The 21,111-nt window shown below is 37.9% G+C and overlaps 1 protein-coding gene across 4 annotated transcripts in view; it reads left to right on the forward strand.

The window, feature by feature from the left end:
* LOC140159516 (protein PALS1-like) overlaps positions 1–21,111 on the forward strand; it is a 179,119-nt gene that overhangs the window by 151,141 nt on the left and 6,867 nt on the right. For all 4 annotated transcript variants that reach the window (XM_072183038.1, XM_072183099.1, XM_072183160.1 and 1 more), the window contains 3 exons: positions 2,461–2,576; positions 3,312–3,476; positions 19,320–19,522. In XM_072183038.1, coding sequence (XP_072039139.1) covers positions 2,461–2,576; positions 3,312–3,476; positions 19,320–19,522 — 484 coding nt within the window. The remainder of the gene's footprint in view (positions 1–2,460; positions 2,577–3,311; positions 3,477–19,319; positions 19,523–21,111) is intronic.

Below are 21,111 nucleotides of genomic sequence, written 5' to 3' on the forward strand. Positions count from 1 at the left end.
ATGCAGAAAATACTCAATTGATATTTCAATAATTTGTATTTTTGTTTTTCCCTTTGCAATTTGTATAAATCATTCTATAACCCAGGTTTAAACCCAACTTGAAATTTTAAGAGGACAAAGCCAACAAACAAGTTCCAATTTCTTGAGACTGCAATGACATTTAAATCCATATCATCCTGGTGTGTTTGCACGTAAATACTCAATCAGTTGTACAGGAATAGTGTTGTGGGATTTTAACAGAAATTCTCATTTAAAAGTAGTGATTTTCCCCTAAATGCCCCCAATTTGGTTCCTCTCATATATGTGTAGATGGTCAACGTCATCATGTTGTATGACAGCTTGTTTCCTTGTGTATCATTGCAGCATCCCTACCTATCATAATGAATTGTGGTTCTCCACAAGGAAACTCATAAGCTTGTGTTTCCTATTATGTGATATACCGTATTCATTCCATTAACCGCCCAGGGCGCTTAACAAAATCATTTTTGGTGGGCGCTTAACAAAGTCATTTTTGGTGGGCGCTTTAAGAAAGATATTGATTGGTTAAAAAGAGGGCTGCATCATGTATTTAGCCAATCAGAGATATGGTAAGAAGTCAGAAAGGGTGTAGGGGATTACGCTTAAAATTTCTAGATCCAAAAGCTCTATTTTGATTGGTTATTGAGATGATTATATCATGTAATTAGCCAATCCGTGGCACAAAGAAGGGCAATGGTGCCCATGGGGTATCATGGAATCATGGTTACTTATCATATAATTTGGTTCATCTCAAGTTTGGTAGTGATGTATGTGCGTTTTTCGCTCGCCGCATAACCGAATCGTGCAAGTTAAACGCCATGAGTGTACATGTACGCATACAGGGGAGGTCTTTTGGCAAGCTTGTGGCGCAACCGCGAAAGAGCATTGACGTCACTGCCAAACTTGAGGTGAACCAAAATATAATTAATTGTGATTCTTTATAGGGAAATGTGTAGGCTTGTGTTTCCTATTATAATTATGTCTAGTTTTGTCCAGAATAACAGCCTGAAAAAATGTGCATTCAGCAAAATAATTAAGCGGGGAAACAGGGGTTTATTTTAATAGCCACATGGGTATTGCTATGAGAGTGTGGCATTTTGAACTGTCGCCTTACGGTACAGGGCAAAATGAAATGTATGCTATTTCAAAGTATGTGCTATATAACGGCAAATTATTATATTACTCTCCATATTTATGGCAAAGATGCATCATGTGGAACGCACTGCAAATTTTTTCGTAACTTTTCTTAAAACTTTCGTAAAATAAAGTTGACCAACTACATTGCATAACAATGGTGAGGTACCAGGGCTCTGATTGAACTTGACTGGTTATCATTTTCTTCTGAGACTGAATGAAATAAAATGCCAGGTATTGCCAATTTAGTACATGCAGTGTGGCTGCCATCAGCCTTTTGGGAGTGCTGGTGACCATCAAGTCGGCGGTCGTCAGCACCTCTGAACGATTGCAGTAACAGAATTGTGCATGGTGGCCACCTGGTAGAGTTACAGGATACGCTGTGACAGGGTAATGATGGCTTACATGTCCATATAGCTTTACCTAAACAGCTGAAGTGGCTGAAAGACCCCTAATTCTCTTATCCCTGGAGGTACACTCTTTTCCCTCCACAAGCAACATGAAAACATGACAGAGGGTATTTTCCTGTTTAATATTGTCGGGAAGAGAATTTCTCCAAAATAACAGATTCTCAGTAGGCAGCCTTTGAGCTAATAAGAAAAAAAAAAAGACATGATTTAGCAAAATAAAATATTTGTTCATATGACATGATTTATTTAATGTTGTCATGGTTCCCAAGTTACTAGTATCCACTTGAGACTAAAAAATGACATGCATTCCTGTATCATGTTTGCATAATTCATATGATCAGTTCCAGCTGTGACGTATGTGTTATGTTTTAGTTAATAAATAAGATTACCCTGAAAAGAATATCTGCATGTTCCTATCTGTTCCAATTACCTAAGAATTATGATTGAACAGTTTAGATTTTTAAAACTTTGATCTTATGTGAAAATCATGACTGGTTTTCCCTTCATTTATAGGGGTGACTTCAAAACTTGTCCGACGGATGACTGCTTGCGTTTTAGCAGAATCTGCAATAGGTTTATATTGTTCTGTGCAATAGAATGTGTTTAAACCGGGGGGCACATCAAAAATTATTGGTGGGTATGCTCCCCCGGAATTTTGAGGTGGTGGGTCTTCAAATATCCCAAAGGGGGGTCTTTCCAGGGAGCATACCCGTATGGTCATTTGTGTTGAGTGCCCCCCTGGGGTTAAACCACAGGTTCTGCACCTTCAGGCACAGAAGTTTAAAATATGTAAAATGACCATAGCAAAACATATTATTTTGAAGCCATCCCTAACTTTGTTTATTAACAAAACAAATAATGCTGGTTAACTCAAGTACTACTTTTAATCTATTTTCAGACGGGAAGCCATGAAGCAAACAATGCCTGACGATGAAGAGCCAAAGAAGAAATTGTTATGTGGTGGGAAGAGGAAAAAGAAGAAAAAGAAGAAGCTTTATAGTTCCAATCCAAATGGTGAGTTCCCGTTTGTGTATTTACAAGGAAGCAAGATTGTTAACATTTGCGCAAGAAGGATGTAAGGGTATAGTAATAACATATCAGTTACCTTCTTCTTACAGCCAGCTATAGAATAGTGCTTTAACAGTGGATTTCTGGTGAAGTAACATGGGCAAGATTTGAGAATAATTGGCACCACCCTAAGATACTAGGGTTAAGCTTTAGATTTGGGGTTATGGATTAGATTAAGAGATTATTTAGGATTATGATATTAGGGTCAGGGTAGGATTAGGAGTAAGAAATTATATATAGGATTAGGGTTGGAGGTAGCGACCACTATTCTTCAATTTGCCATCAAAGTTTTACGTGCAGCCAATTATGCTAACTGGAGCATGTTTTTAAGTCATGAACTACAATCAAAGTGATCTCTACACAAAGTGTACGGCATATAGTATTATTTCCAAAGGTGCGATTCAGTTATCAAGGAGTTACGTAACCACTTTGCTGGCAAACTGCTCAGAAGTAAGTTGTCATTGCAGTTGACCTTTATGGATCTGAAATGTAAGAAAATTATAGCTTGCATGTTTTTTTGTTTGTTTGGTTTTTATTTCAAATTGCAATGTAGATAACAGAGAAACCACTTTTAAATAAGATTTTAATTTTATTCTAGAATATGATATATTACTATACCCTCTTGTGAATATAACGATGAAATTGAATATCTAATTTCATAACATTTTGAAACTTCTTCAGAACAAGAAACTGATGAGGTTCTAACATACGAGGAGGTTAGTCTCTATACGCCGGTCAACAAGAAGAAGAGACCTGTAGTGTTAATAGGACCACCAAAGGTTGGCAGACACGAGCTGCGGCAGAGACTACTCGAGGGTGATGACAGATTTGCAGCTGCTGTACCACGTAAGTACTCTTTGCATGTTTATGTTTTGCTTTTACACAATTTCAAAGATGTGATGCAATCAAGATTCTAATGTTGAAAATATTAAAATTTTAAGGTTTTTACAACATTATTCAATCATTCTTTATTAATCACATCATAAAAATACATCAAAATTCACAAAAGAGCCATTAGAAAATACTCAATTTTGATGCAGCCACATGGAAATTTAACTTTATGTTACCAAGTTAAAATCAGTTGCTGAAAGCAATAAGAAATGCAAGAATTTGAGCACTTGTTAAAAAATTTTAATCAATATTAGCAACATCATTTCTGTTGATCGTGTCACATATTGATAAGACTAGTGAAATATAGTCAACACAATAAATAAGCTAACAGTTCATGAATCATGACCTTGTAGCCAAAGTGAGAGTTAATTTCGAAAATTAAGGTAACCATAATGACCGCAAGGATGTTTTCTTTAATTTGAACCCTCATTCTATGAAAAAGATTAAAAATTCAGGAAACTGTGGTGAAAACACCAACAATGACCCACAATCTGAATGTTACATTTTCAAGTCCACTTCAATGGTAAACAACGTGCACAGTGTTATTGATTTTAATATTGCTTATTTGTTTGTGAAGCAATTCAATGGGGTCTGCTATGGTTAACGTTGGCATTCACTGAAGCGGAAATTGCAACTTTTGAAACTGTGCCTTCCTTGGGATTGCACAGATTGGAGGAGGGAATTTTTTCAAACTCAGAATCAAATCTTGGGTCCTATTCGATATTCCTATTCTATAAGACCCCTTTATGCACTTTTGTGCTATTAACAGCCATCCATATAGGTCTGTAATATCACATGCCAGCCAGCCTGCCAGCAGTCAGATGCCATACAGTCTAACAAGTTATATCTAAATTAATCCCAAGTATATGGATTTCCTTCACACCTTGTGTTTCCTTTTACATAGTATCTGCTTATATGCTGCAGTAAGGTGCCAAGTTTTGTTCCATTATCTCAAACTATCATAGGCTGTAATGTAATAAGACATATCTGTTAAAATATCAGGCATTTTTGTACTTATTGAATGAATTATCGGTGTAAATTTTGAGTATCGTCGTGGAAACATGTGAAATTTGTAATAATTGTCGCAAAGTGATGCATGCTGCACACAACGGGTGAGCGTTTATGTGGAGAGTGGAGAGAGATTAAGCCTCTATGGCTTGAGAGTATCAGCCTCATGACCACCTTCTTCCTGAATGACTTATTAGAACCATGTAATAGGTCCGGTATTAGGTCCCTAATAGGTCTGGTAGTGATTTAATTTGGTCGCAACCAGGTGGGTTTGATATTGTTAAGCTGAACGCTTTAATATGGATTAATGGTATTATGTTGAACTATTTTGGCAGGGACTATTAATGAACTATGAGACATTTCACCTTGTGAAAAATTATAAGTTTCTTTTTAAGCCCAGTTTAGAAAGTGCTAGCACCTATTTGGCAAATTATTTGGAACACTGATGCAGTCTTTGAATATTTTTTTACCTTGGGGTGTTCTTTTGCACCCAATTTTGAAAGTTGTGGTGAAATTTTGTCTGATGCAGAGGAGTTTGAAGTCCAGTTCCAGACAATCAACACAAAAAGTCAGTACAATGTGGTATCGAAATCTTGCACCACACTTTTAAAGTTGTATCGCAACTGGCAAATTTTGGTGCAAATTGCACTACGATAGGGCTTATTTCCAATGCTGTACCCATCCTGATTTATAATTATTTTGAAGTCAGTTGTATTCAGAATGACACCCAAATGTATTGCTCTGATATTGAGTGCTTGATATATCAAGGGGTATATCCAGGGAGGGGGGAGTCTTTGACTTATGACCATGATGACAGCTTTAGAGCTAAATCGGATAATGATAATATTTATAATGTACAGTCCCAGCTTACACACCCACCACCTGCACCACAGCCATATTGAGATTTTCATGCGCTGGCCTTTCCTTTCAAAAACTGGGATCTGTGCTTGGATATTATACAATCCCAAATCCCAAAAATCTTTCATTTTCCTTTATAATCAATGCTGGGTACTTCTACAGAGGTGTGAGAGACCAGATTTTAATCTGTTTCCAAATATATTTTTTTCCAACTTCCAGATTTATTTCCACACTTGTTGTGTACAATAGTATGTATGGTTTAAATAATTTCTGATTTTTTAGCTGTTCCAGACCCTCCGTTCACCAAAAACAGATATTTTTTCAAAGACACACTCTCAGGCCTGCTTCCATGAGAGAAGTGCCAAAATCTTATGATTCAAAGTCAATAGGGAACAATGTGTTTTGATGGAGGTCGAAGCCTCACATATGATTCATACAAGAATTTGACTACGACAGTACCCATTGTATCCACTCAGTCTCTGACCCCTCCTAGTTGTCAGGTTTTGTTTAAGTTAAGTTACCTAAATTAGTACTGTACTAAATTAGATCATACTGTTATGGTTAAAAGATGTTCTGAAAAATTTCAATACAGTGTCATGCTAAAGTGTATTTGTGCAAGTGGTGGAAGAGAGCTCCGCTGGGTGCCAATCTGTCTGCAGTACAGTGTGATGTCATAGTTAGTTGATGGATAAATTCAACATGCATGTAGACAATAAAGATATATTTAAAGCTTGTAGGGACTGTATTATTGGCAAAGATTGTGGTGCTTACTGATAGATTGATAGAGTGCAGAAATGTTAAGTCCTGAAAATAGATTTCTTTGATGGAAGTTGGAATTTGAAAACTTTGCAAAGTAATAAAACACAAGTGAAAGGTTGATGTGCTGAAATATGAAAGAGCTAAACATAATCCCAATCAGTGTATATGATGTGTTATTAAACATATCTTTGATTCTGAAGATCATCTTAGCTACTCTGTTAAATGCAACCTTTTGTAGATGGTGAATGCTAAGTTTCTTGTAAAGTACGAAATAATGAAAGTGGTCTGTTGGGCCATTTTATTGAACAGGCATACACTTACATAGCATTGAGTGGCAAAGCCCACTAAACAGCCATCGGATGTTATTTAGCTCTGCCAATGCTGTTTTCTGCCTGTCACTCTTATTATTTGCCAAATTTTATTTTTGCCCCAAGAAGTGGTTGATAACTTGATATTGATTCAACAGAAGATCTTGTCACTCACTTTGGCAGCGCACCTGTTTTGAAACCTTGACCAATGGACTCGCAACTCCAAATGGCCAGTTTTGGCCTTCTCTTCATTCCTTCAGGTGCTGAGCTCAACACCTAAAGCATTTTCCTCCCTGATGTGGCTGTGGCGGCAAAGCGTTGAGGCAGCTGTTTTGTGTGTGCATCTATGCTGCATAAGCGCATGCGTGTGTATGCCAGTGCTTTGAACAAACACTAGCAATTTGTAGCTGCGTCCAATGAAATACGCACTCATGGTACTGCCACATCAGGATAGAAAATGCTTTAGTGGTCAATTTTGACCTTCCCTTCATTCCATTAGAAGCCGAGCACCACTCCTAGTGGTCAGTTTTGGCCTTCGCTTCATTCCACCAGAAGCTACCATTGTCATGATAAGTTGAAACTCAATCAGAGATGTCTTCACTCATCTTGGCAACCTTTCACTCTCACACCTGTTATTTTAGGATGGCAACTGGATACTTCTTAGCTACCTTGAAATTAAGGAAGCTGTGGATTGCCGTACTTTAATGCAGTGGTCAGTGGCAAGTACTGGTCAGGATTCATTTGAAACTTTACCAAAAAGGGCAATTACTTCTATCATCAATTTTGTCGTTTTCTCAAGAAATCCATAGTGTTGAAACAAAGAGCTTAATATTTGGAAGAAAGGTTATTTAATACTACTTATTTTAGTGCCAAACACAGAGGTTGATATTAGATTGCAGTCTTCCTGGAGTAAGCCAGAAAGCTGTGGCTTACTACAGGTGTAGCTTATGGTTAGAGTGGGTCAGCAATAAGCTAAGGCTCAGGGGTGGTCATTAATATTTCCTATGTAACCTTACCCACTAATTACACATCCATACAGTCCAACCTCCTTTTATACGCCTCTTTGATCTTCATAAGGAAACATGGTTTTAATGCCATGATGCCTTAATTTCATTCTCTGAAGCATTTAGAAGGACATACTGCATACAGCACTCAAATACCATCTTTCAGTGTTGTTACACTATATTGAGTAAGCTCTTGTCCCAATTTGAGCACTTTAGACATTCAATGTAGAATTGCGCATTTTCCGGATTGTTCACTTGCCCGACACAAGGTTGGACTGTACAATGTACTAAGAAGATGCTGACAATGTCATCGGTTTATGGCGCTTCTCCCTCCCCCTCCAAGATACCTGAACATGGTGAGATGCCAAACAAAACTCATATTTGACCATGTCTTAAGATCTTCCATGAGTAGAGAGACCTTTCAGCACTTCACCACTGACCTACTTACTTACTCATAATAGTTTCAACAGTTGTTCTAATGGATTAAGTAATCAGTGTTATTTAACACCATCATATGGTGACAATTTGATGGTTATCTTGAAGGCAACACCCATAGATTATAGATTTAAGAGAAGATTGATTTAGCTAGTATTTGTAGGTTCATATGACTAGGCGCTACCATATATATTTTTATTGTAGCATATCAATTATATTGTGTAATTGGTAGTAAATAAATGAGCAAACTTGGTATTAAAAATGCTTAACCAAAATAAATGATAGCCTCAACACCCACCCCCCAACTTTTCCCCATGAAAATGCTGATTTTGTTATCATGTGAAAGCTCATGTTATTCTCATAACCCCAGTGAAATTATGGGCCTGAAAAATGTTTCATTTGGTAGTATGAACAAAAACTTGTTAGCTTGGTGATTACCAGCCCTGAAATTATACACTGTTCTAGTAGGATACATACACATTTTTTTTTGCTTCCAGAATCCAAATCTGTGAAGCAATTGAACTCAAAACTTGAAATAAGAATGTTTGAGTGATGTGCTTCAATGTACCATATGCATCTGGCCATCGTTTATGAGGATGTGTTAGGGAAGAGGAGGATACAGAGTGATTTGCGGTTGTCATGTGTCGAACACAGATTCATTCAAATCTAGAACATTCCTCAAATGATGCAGTATGTCGCGATGCAGCCAACTAGCATCACCAAACTGCTTAATTCTATGAACTTTCAAAGAAACTTGAGTACTTCAAACAGAATGATAGTTGTACTAGTGGCTTGCTTATTAATATTTTGTGTTGGCTGGTATTAGGTGTTACCATGTTAATACTTCTATAATCTTGTATTACCTCTTAAGGTATGTAGGAGTGTCAAGTGCTGTAGCATAATTAGCATGATATTTTCCTTGGTGTGTGTGTAGACTTGAGTAGGATGAATCAGCAGGATGGTACTAAGCAGGGCTAAACTTTGTGATACTTATGCTATGTATTCAGCAAAGTCCATCAGCGGTGTCCGTCTGCTCCCTCTGATTATCGCGTAAAGAGAACTAGGTCACATGTCGCTATGCAACTTGAATGGCCAATCCGAACTCCACTACCTTGTTTACGCTATAAACAGCGCCAAATCTCAGACAGCTGAAGAACCTTGCTGAAAACTATAGTTGCGCTTTACATAATTCAGTAACGCATGACTGGTGCACGTTAAACAAATGAAATATGTTAGGAATGATGTGCACATTAACAAAATATATATATATTAATAAAATATACTTTATGTTGCACGCTGCAGAATTATGCTTTGAACAATCTCAGATCAGTTTGCCAAGTGATCGATGACAGACTACAGGGTCTTCTATTAAAAGCAAGTATGCCAGACAATGCAATAAATCCCACAAGGTAGTCAGATAAAAGACATAGGAAACATGAAATTCATTGGGTGCAGCTTCAAATCACAAGCGTTCACTCAAACCGCTGGCATACACACCCACACACATGCTTGCAATGCATTGATGTCACTGCCTGGCCGAGAAGAATAATTGTATAGACCACTTGACTACATTTACCAAACTTACAAAGTCAAATTTGGCTATTTCAGCTGAAATCCATATATCCCCTATGGAAGAAGACATGACTTTAATATCCCACACAGGGGCTGTAGTAGATTTCAAATAGTCACCCATTTCAGGTCATGTCTCCCATAGGAGGTATATGGTTTTCAACTGGAATAGCCCAATGCTGCACCTGCTCCTAAAACTTTGCCTTGATTCTTAGCTCAAACATGTATTTACTAGCCTGAATTGAAAAGGACCTATTAACACCAAATAACGTTATATTTACTAGAAATAAATGTCGGGTTTCAAACCTTATCTCTAGTTGGCGCCTTCCCAACTCGGCATTCCTTTGGGGACATCTCCCCGAACCAAAAACCTTCCTGCAAGTGTCACCTTAGTAGTATATTTAGTGCAACTGAAATTTCATCTTTTTCCTTTTCACGCCTCTTGCCCCCTGGCTCGTAATGGTGCTCCCAGGAGGAGAGGGACATGGGAAGTATCAAAATTAGGCCATAGGGTGCCCTACTTCTTACGAAGTCAAAAATGTAGAACACATGTGGTGATTACACTCAACTAAGGGATGGTACACAATAGTACTTATTTTGTAGCAACATTTCCTTAGTTGTTTTTCATTTCATAAAAGACGGTGTTGAAGCGATCTTGACGGCCATCAGGTATTGTTTCCTCTGAAAGCTAGTGGTAAATTATTTTGTAAATTAAATCTGATACTGGAACTAAAATGTGCAACTCACTTTGCTACGTTGCATCCAAAAACTTCAGACTCCATCAGACATCTGATTGATGATGTTGTGATGACGTCAGGTGTTGTGACGTCAGACGGTGAGGAATGTCTCGGATTATTGCAATGGTAAATTATTTTCAGGGAAATGTGTCACCTTTTTGAGTAAACCTTGCTTTTGTGTGATGCAACTGAATATTCTCTATTCAGTAATTCAATGGACAGTATTTGCTCTGTTTATAAACTTAGTATCACAATCATATCTTCAACATTTCCAATGATAGGACACATTTTCATCAGTTGTTCATTACACTGTGTTGACAGTATGTAACATGGCATATGAAGTTCTAGTAATGTCACTGTATCGATTCTGACGTGTAATCATGTAATAGAAAATAGTTCTCTTATCTGTTAAAAGCAAATTGATGACAGTCAAAATATAAACAAAATATGAAATCATATTTCTACTTAAAATAATCTTAAAATAATCCTTGTGTGTAATGAATTAGACATTGACTGATTAGTTGAGGAAATGATTGAGCTGTTAATTGACCTGAGCAAGTCCACACAGGATACACATTGTGTGTAGGATAAATTTGTTGTTTAATCAATATCAAAAGTCATTTTGTAACACTGGCTAGTACAGCAAAACAGCCGTGAACATGCTATTGCTTCTTGTAGCATTTATGCAAAATTCACACTTTAAATTTCTTAAGATTAATTTAGCCAGTTATTGTATGTAATTATCTGGCCACTGCCAAATGAAATATTCTTTTCGTTGCAAAGATATTTGTGACTTCCTTTAGTCTGAAGGGTCGCTAGTCCGAAAACCAAATTAAGTTTGCTAATCTGAAGGTTCTCTAGTCCGAATATAGAATAACTATTATGTTTAGGGTTAGGGTTTAAGGTTAGGGTTAGCAAGCCTTATTCTATATTCGGACTAAAGAACCTTATTATTCGGACTAGCGAACCCTTGAACTAAAGAACCCGATATTCGGACTAGCGAACCTTTTTCAGAATTCGGACTAGCAAATGGTAAATTGCGTGTTCAGACTAGCGAACTTTCGGACTAGGGAACCTTCGGACTAGAGAGTTGTCACCAAGATATTTGTTGACCCATTAGAATTGAACATAGACTGACTCAAACATTATTTTAGGTATAAAAGCTAATATTATTATATTGACATGTTTGGTGAAAGATGGATACATATAAAATTGCTTGTTTGCATGTCCCCAGTTACGGTTTGTGTCCGGCAGGGCTTGAGAGAAAGGTCAGTAATCTAAGAGAGTCAGACCCAACTAACATGTAGCCACATTCTATTTTGACAACCCATAATAACCATAACCCAAATGACCAGAGCCCTGACTCAAACCTCACTAGGGATAAAAACAAAACAGCACTCACCTCACAAGGGATAGAAACAAAACACCATCTTGTCTGTTGGACATGAGGTGATTCGCTTGAGAGGAAATTGACAACATCAAAAGTCATTGCTGATTAACTGTGATGATATAATGAAGCTTGCTGCTGAGACAATCCATATAGTCATGTCAATGTCAATGACTGATTGCTAAACATGCATAAGAATGCATTGGACAGTATACTGAGTACAGTGTTGTGTTTGGAGGCTCAAGTTCCAATTCCTGTGTAATTCGTAAAGAGACATATTTGGCTGGTCACTCACCTTGCATTCATTCATGAGGTAAATCCAACCAGATTTAAAGAGAATAAAGGACCACCCCTTCCCCATGTTTTATAGTTGACTTACAAATACCTCTACATTTTTGTGTTTAACCCTAACTGTACCAAACATCAAAAGATCCCAATTCCAAAAGCATATGCACAGGCAGGTATCCCATGTGATGTGATTGCATCTAAATGCGAACAGTCATATGGTGGGCCAAGCTACACCCTGTGGCAAGGTAGGCCTGTGCACCTCTCTGGCACCCAATGGGTCGATGGTTCAAAACCTCACCTGAAGAAAAAAGTTTTCTCTTCTTCTTTCTTCCTTCTTTCCTTACCCTCACCAAAATGCAACTGGGACGTTCGGGTTAACTAGATTATGTCAGTTAGATGAATATAGTTGAATATATGAAGTTTGTAAACCAAGGTTAAATAGTTGAGGTCACTATGGCTCATGTTTTGTATTTGACTGTAGTCAACCAACATGTTATTCCCATCATTGTAATCCATTCACACTTGATAATGACTTGACAAGTTCCCAGAAGAAATGTTCTGTATTACAGGTCTGCCAAGAGCAAAAAACCCACAAGACTGCTGATAAACATTTGTCAACACTAGACCCATATCCCTGTTGACTCAACTATTAATATATTTTGTTTCTTTAGTTTCTAAATGTAGAATATTGACTATTGTATACCCTAGCTCGCAATCTTGTCTGCACTGCTGACAGTCACTACTTACACTGCCCTATTCTGCAGCTACAGTAACAAAAAACATAGAATCCTGAAAGTAGTCTCAAAGCTTGACATGACTATATATTTGATTTCAAAATCAAAATAGTCGACTTCAGCATGATCCTTACTCATGTGAGTCATAAAAAACCCTTACATTTCAATTTAATTTAAGGCCAGGACTATCTCACCCAGAAAAGTTCAAAGCTGTAGCTCTTCCATTGTACAAGTAATACCAATTGTCGAAATTGCAAATAGAAGACATGCAGGATAAGTTTGTTCAGTCACGCATGCATGCTTGTGATAATCTTCAAACATATATAGCACGGCAAGGTAAGGTTTTCACATCCGTCATAAGCTAGCACCTACGCGGCGGCAACGATTGACAAGCGGAGATAGTGACTACTGATTATTCCCCAGGTTTCCTGTAGGGGTTGGAATTAAGGCACCAGAGGTGTTGGGTGACTGACTGACGCTTGTGAGATACGCAGTTTAGTGGTATTGAAATGATTGCGATGATGCGGAAAGTTGAGTCTTCCTACCAAGGTTTTCCTGTCCTGGGGACGTTGTTAATAAATGAAGTGATGTGTAGAAAAAGACTGTGTAAAAATTTTGATGGATTTATGGATGGCTTTGTAATTGTGGAGTTGGTATGTGAGCAGAAGGTAAATGACATTGGCTATTTCTGTTGAAATCCATACACCCCCTATGGAAGACATGACCTTAATCTCCCACACGGGGGTGTAGATTTCAAATGGAGTTACCCATTCAAGTAACTCCATTTGAAATTCACACTCCCTGTGTGGGATATTAAGACCATGTCTTCAATAGGGGGTATATCAACTGGAATGGCCCATTTACACATTCTTGATAGATTATGCTCAAGTAGATTGGATTCAGTGCAGAAAAGAAGACAGAGGGACAGGTAGTCAGGCTGACAGACAGACAGACACAAAGGACAAGGGATGAAAAAGAACAGTCAGGCAAAATTATAAAGGAAGATGAAATAACATAATCGTGATAATGATGAAAGACTGACAGAAACAGACACAAGGACATTAAAAACAGAAAGTTGTTGGAAGCAAAATGGAAAAGATGTCTATCAAGTCATGCACAGAGAGAATGGACTATTCCAGTTGAAATCAATTCACCCTTATGAAAAACACGACCTCAATCTCCCAGGCAGGGGTGTAGATTTCAAATGAATAGCCCATTTGAGTAATTGTATTTGCAATGCACACTCCCTGTGTGGAAGATTATGTCTGTTTATAGGGGTGGATGGATTTCAACTGGAATATCCCAGTACAAGTAGGGACAGCAGTCTTCATCAGAGTTAAGAATTGTAGGGAAAAAAGTGCAGTGATTTATAGTGCACAACGCACAGGCACAATGCCTAGATGTTGATCCATAAGCCTAAGCACACTTTACAGAGGTGCCATCTATGCTCAGTGTTCAACTTACCACTTCAGTATGTGTAGGATTTTCTCATGTTATGATATGAAGCTTACAAGTATTCAAATCAAAACGACCATCATTTCTATACCTACTATGTGTTTCTCTCTACACTTCCAACAAGAGCTTTTCACTAGCTCCCCTATATAGAAGGTTCTGTCACTTTTCCTTTTATTTTTGTTTAACTTGGCTTGAGGACATTGCAAACATGTTATCACACATTCTAATCCAGCCTAGTCATCGGAACCAATCCAAGCCTGAGGACAGCATAGATCTAAAAGGAAGCAGGGATAACAGTCCTGACGAAAAAACACATGCTCTTTCGACGGGAATTTTGTATACAGATGACAGTTGTGTTGACATGGAGGAGGGGGAACTTAGATCGGAGGATGCAGTGATTACCAGCACATCCTTGACCAAATTAGAAGTGTTGCTATACATGTGTTTGCGGTCATGTTTAGCTGTCTTTTTGAAGTAGTTTTTGTTTAGTGGTTTATAAGAAAATGAGGAGATGGAAGCAGAGAGAAATGTGGGCTTACTCAATCATGAATTCTTGGCTTTATGCTGCTAAATACAGGGATGTAAATCTTCAGGAAATTTCCCGATTTCAGGAAATTTTGCTTGGATCTTCCCTGTACAAATATAGAGAAATACACATTTTCAGGAAATGTAAAAGCAGTTTCAGGAAATTTATGTCAGTGCTTGTTTTCATCCCTGTAAATAGTCTGGTCCTTATGGTCTGTGGTTGAATAGAAGTTGTATTTCTGTGGGATGTACAGCTGTGGGGTTCTTGACACAAAGCTGGTAGTTTGAGAGAAGTTGTTTTTCCCCCGATGAAGGCTTGCCATCAGTTACTCTAAACTCTGAAATGGATGATGATAAATTGTAAGATCATTCCCATCTAAGAGATAAGTGGCAGTCTTCACAACTCTGACAGTAAGTGAAGATTCCTATGATGAACAGGTTTTGTTGAAGCTTAAAGAGGAAGCCCTGCCAGAGCAGTACTTCTGGGACAAACCAAACCTGCCTGGTTGCCAAATTAATCAGTGACAAGGTTATCTCTGAACTTGACAGGTGCTAAATAACCAGGCAGGTTTAGTTCACCCCAGAAGAACTGCTCTGGTGGGGCTGCCTCTTTAATTCACAAATTTGTCTTGGATTAAGACAGATGCCACATGCACTTTGAATTACATGCTAAGAAGAAATGCAAGCCCTCTGCATGACACCTTCATCAGCAGTCTCTGGGTCTCTATCGTCAAATGTCAGTGCTTGACGGGAGGTACATCAGCAAACACACATGAACAGATTATGTTGAAATGAAAAATGGAAATTTGCTCAGATTAGGAGAAAAGGTACAAGAACTTTCAGTTACAAGTCTATGCTAAATACAAGTCTTCGACATGGCATCTTCGGCAGTCTATACATGTAGATCCCTATCATCAAATCCCAGTGTTTGACAAATACCCGCACATCAGCGAACATGATGCGCAGGTTTTGCTGCAGCCAAAATTTAAAATTTATTACAGGCGCAAGAAGTTACAAGCCAAGAATAGAAGCACATACTCTACAGAGAACACTGGCAGCAATCTGTATTTCTCTGTCATCAAATCCCAGTGCATGACAGATCCCCATACATCAGCAAACAGGCTCTCTTGAACTGAAAGATGAGATAACATTAGGAAATCTTGCACGGACAAGATCCAACAACTTGTCAGCAGGGAACATCTTGGTAAAAAAAGTACAAAGTTGTAGCGATATTATAGTCAAAAATAGCATGTGTGGGTTTCTTGTCTAAGAAGACATTTGTTGCTACTCATGTTGGCTGTTTACATTTTGACAAAACGTCTTTGGTTCTTCAATGTTTGATGTATTTTTGTTGCCTTCTGTCTTACATCAGTATATTTTTATTTTGCAATGAACGTGTTTCTAAATATATTACTCCCTGTTGGAAAAGCAAAGGAAGGTAGACAGTTATGAAGGAAGGAAATGTTCACCCTCAATCAAATACTATGTTCTATATAGTAGTTCCAGCACTAAAGTCAGAGCAGCTAAAAGTCGGCTTGTGTCCGGGGGACAGGGGTAGGTTCAAGATAAAATTGAGACAGTTGTATGAAATGGTTAACTATGGGCCCACTGTGTGGTCATGGGTCCTGTAGGATCATTTAGATAGGCCACCTCTGGGGTCCTTCCCACTTTCTTGGCAGGCCTGACTAACAGGTATACATGAATTATAATAGATACCAAAGTATTTACGTCACTGTCTTAAATAGCCATAGAGGCCGTGAAGCGCATATCATACTAACATTCAAAATATGCTAGTGATCAAACGCTGGTAGCATTTTCACTATCCACCAGCAGCGTACAATCACTGCAAGTGTCCGAGCGTCAAAGTTGTCTTGAAGTCAACTTCCGACTTGATGCCCGGACATGCTAGCGACTTATCGATCAGATATCGGCAGACACTCTGCTGATCAGCGACGGAAGTGAGGTCATAAAAAACCTGCTACGCTCCTAGCGATTGCTTATGATATGCCCATAATACTATGTGAGCTGAATTGAGATCCTGGTTCAGAACAAATTTCCTGGTTATTTCAACCTCACATTTACAGAGGGGGCATAAGCTTAGAAAAATGTAGGCCAAGTCAAGTTAGATCAATCGATAACACGTTCAACTGTGGTGCAAGAGGTTGCGGGTTGAAACCCTGACGGTGCCTAGTACTCTTTTGCGGAAAAATTGAGGTAGCTTGAAATTCCCCTGGACAAGGAACTGACTGCTAATTGTTTCGTTGTAACCCGTACGAAACTCGGGGAGCTGATCATGGTTATTTGTGGAATGTCTAGGGTGTGCGCTCTTGGAGCAGCAAGTCCCTGAATTGTTGTTAAATGGTTAATGGAATGATGTGGGGCCATAGTGGTCAGCGACAACCTCTTAAAGTGTGCTGACGCTTGTGGATCAACGTCTAGGTGTTGTGCCTGTTTGCAGGGCACTCTAAATTACTGCGCTCTTTTTTTTTAATAGAAAAATGTACTTTTGTCTCTGCCTGAAGTCTCAGGCAAGAAACAATAGTCATGTTAGTATATGCCGGTATCACAGAATAACACATTTATTTTAGTTAGTTTCAAGATTTCAATTCTTTCTTTTTTTGTTGTTGTTATTTGTCAAACTATGTACACATACTTATGAGCATTGATGTCGAATTCATGATGGATATGTGATCATTGGATAATACTTTGTGCACTTAACTTGATTGCAAGCAATTTCCTTTTTCCTGTGCGCATTATTCGTTAATAGCTATGTGGTTTTAGGTCTTGTTGAAAAGATCAGTACCAGCATGGAGGCAATGTCTGATGCATGTTTCCCTAATTGTGCATGAATGTGATAAGATTTTTTTGTGAAATGTGCTTATTTATCTCAATTTAAAAAAATAGTTCAATCATATGATAGAGTAATGGGTGTGGACATGTGACGTGTCACAAATGTTAGAAATTAAACAAAAGTCCACCTCTATTCCCTGTTCAAATCAGAAGTTCAGTAAGCACTTCTAACATTGTCGCATGGACCATTTAAAATAGCAGCAAATAGTTTTAGTCTTTTAAATTAAATTCCAATCTGCAATTTAAAGAAAAGACCATGATGAATACTTAGCTAAAAAGACAAGATATTTTACAAAATCCGGCTGTGACAGAAACGTCATCATTTTCAATGAGTCATGCTAGGAAGATTTGATTACAGATTAAAACTGAAAAACGTAAACAAAACTTTGCATGCTTATTGAATCCCCCTTCCCAAAAACTACCTTTATTACTCTCATCCAGGTGTTGTACCCTGCACCATGTCATAACCACTCCATGACCCAACCTGCTTTTAACAGACATTGGTCAATAAACACCATTCGTAGCACTATGGACCACAATGGCCTCATCTCAATGACATAGTTCAATAACCTCAATTGAACAATCATAGTGCAAAATTTGACTTCATGTTGCAGAGTATGAGTTTTTGTACTCAAATTTTCTAAGGTCATTCAATGAATGTACAAATGTATTGGGGTTAATGAAATGTGCCTTGATAGATGAGCATGTTGTGGATCCTAGTGTAGCCAGTATTATAAATAGAGCATGAAATTAGTTCCTGATCTCTTGTACACTGTCCTGTATACCACATGGACAACATCACATAGAATGGAGGGGGCTGTTTAGTGTCTGAAAACAATGCGGTTAGTCAGTCCATACTTACTCACTTAGTAAATATAACTCACCCCTTCCCCTGAAATGAAAATCTAAAACTGTCAACCAGCAGAAAGTGCAATGCAATTTGCAATTCTTTTGTTACAAAGCATTGATATATTTGAAGAAAAAGATTAATGAATATTTAAAATATTTGCAGTTGCACTGAAATCAGTGCAAAACACAGCAATGGGCTATTCCATTTAAATCCACAATACCCCTGTGGAAGATTTTGGAAATATCTTACACAGAGGGAGTAGTAATGTCAAATGGAATGAACACATTAGACAGCTCCATTTGAAACTCACCCTCCCTCTGTGGAAGATTTGGGTTGAATCTTTCTTAGAGGGTGTATGAAATTCAAATGGAGCTGTTTCATGTGCTCATTCCCTTTGAAATTCATACTCCTTCCATGGGGTAGTGTGGATTTTAAATGGAATAGCCCAATCTGTGTGATTGATTGTCTGAAACAGGGAGAAGTTCAAGTTTACAGATCTTTATTGTAGTATGTTATTTTGATAGTATGTAATGAGGTAATGAAAATGGTAACAAGTCCAGGAAAGGAAAGAATGGGCACTACCATTCTCAAGTGGTACCGGTATGTGCTGTGGTGACTACTCTCCCTCCTTTTTTTCAGGATCCACAGCCACTCCTAAGACCCCTGTTTTCCGCTAGCTTCATCTCTTATGCCCGTTATTTATTACTTTTCCCGAAATTTTTAGGCTCAATTTGCTCTACATTGGCCAAGTTTCAGCTCCGAAGACCCAGGTTTGTTTTTTTCTTGTGGGAAGTGGAACAGTTTCCTAAGGCCTTACCTTTGAGAATGAACATACCACAAACCTGCTCAAAAATCTTCCAGAGAATACACTGGCTTTCACAATATTGCCTTTACGGATTCCAGAAGTTGGAGCAGGTGAAACAAATATGTCACCTATAATTTGGACCAGGAACCTCCTTGTTTTTACAAACTAATCACTTTCCTATTGCCAATTAATATGTTATTACATATTATTTTTTTCTGCCAAACAGATACAAGTAGAACCAAGAGAGACCACGAAACAGACGGCGTAGATTACCACTTCCTAACCAAACAGAAGTTTGAACAAGACATCGTAGCTGGTAAATTTGTAGAGCATGGCGAGTTTGAGAAGAGTATCTATGGGACGAGTCTGGACTCCATCAGAACGGTGGTAGAGACAGGCAAAATATGCATATTGAATCTACATCCTCAGGTATGTTATCAACAGCCGTTCATGGTGATACATTTCTGCATTTTGCATACCCTTCATCGGGCTGTTCAAATTGAAATCCATACACCCTATTGAAGACATGACCTTAATATTCCACAAAGGGGTTAGGTATTTCAAATGGGGTTACCTGAATGGGTGACTCCATTTGAAATCTGCACCTCCTGTGTGGGATATTAAGGTCATCTCTCCTCTAGGGGGTGTATGGATTTCAACTGGAATAACCTATTTTGAAAACGTATAGTAGGATCATTCATATAGTTAAGTTAACAAGTTGTGGGAGTCAATTTCACACACAGAAGAGCAACCCAAAGTGGCCAAACATATTGTACGGCTGGGAGTATTACTTAGGATTCATGGATATTTTCCACTGCTAAATATTTGCCATGGTCGTATCACACTATCGCAAAAAATTAGTCATATTAGAAAGGACACTACCCGTCACTCTAATATGACTTATTTAAATGTGTTTGGATTTGATAACATTTAGATTAGCTTCATGTAGGAATCATTATTGATGCCATTATATGCATCATTCATTCTATTCATGATTAATGGGTCTGACCAAATCTCATCTTGGGGCAGATTTCACAAAGACATTTAGTGCATTTTAAGTTTTCCAAATTCATTTAATAGGCCATATGGTCCATCATAGTTTTTTGATTGGAGACCACATAGAGAAGCTGTTAGCAATGTCTTACAATCAATCTGAAATTTGATTATCATAAATCCATGATGATGAAAGGGAGTTGCCTGTCCATTTAGACCTTTTTTTGAAACTCTTATCAGTTCTTTAAAATTATTTTAATGTCATCTTAAAAGTGAAACTGAATGGCATGGTGTAATTTAGCTTGGCACTGAGATCTTGAATAAGTAACAATGATATGGCTTAATAATGCTTCATTAATCATTTTAATTAATGTTGGCTGCAGGGCATCACATCCAAATCGGGGCACATTGTGTTCAATGCATGCTATAATTTAGTGCATGATATTTAATGCAAGGCTGTTATTACTATCACCTATAACCTACCATTTCCAACTCCTCTATCCCTAATAGAAATTTAACACAAAATAGAAAGGAAAGGGGAAAAAGGGAAAATGGGCTTCAACTGGAATAGCCCAGAAGAGAAAAAAATAATGTGTATGTACTGGTACTATTATCTGTTCCCTCCCTCCCTCCCCCCTTGAAATTTTCTTCACCCCCTTCTTCACTTCACCCCCTTGAAACTATTTTGCTTTTGCTTCGTTACTAGCATTGCTCAAACACTCTGAATTAACAGAAATTCTGCTTAAAATGATGCACATATATGGTGCTTGCACTCAAGAGGGGATAGAGTGAGCTTTAGTGTGGCCAATAACAGTGAAGACATCAGTGATGAGTGGTTCATGTTAGTCTCTAGTCCAGAAGTGTCATCACATATAAAAAAAAAATTCCTGATAACATCTTCATATCAATCAGTAGTGAATTATTGTCACTTAACTTTGGTTTTCTTTTGAGGTTTTGAAAAAATAGTATATAACTTAATGTTGCTATTTACCAACCATAAGGGACGTTGAAAGAGAGCCCTCAAA

The sequence above is a fragment of the Amphiura filiformis genome, chromosome 1, assembly GCF_039555335.1.
Source record: "Amphiura filiformis chromosome 1, Afil_fr2py, whole genome shotgun sequence".
NCBI classification, from domain to species: domain Eukaryota; kingdom Metazoa; phylum Echinodermata; class Ophiuroidea; order Amphilepidida; family Amphiuridae; genus Amphiura; species Amphiura filiformis.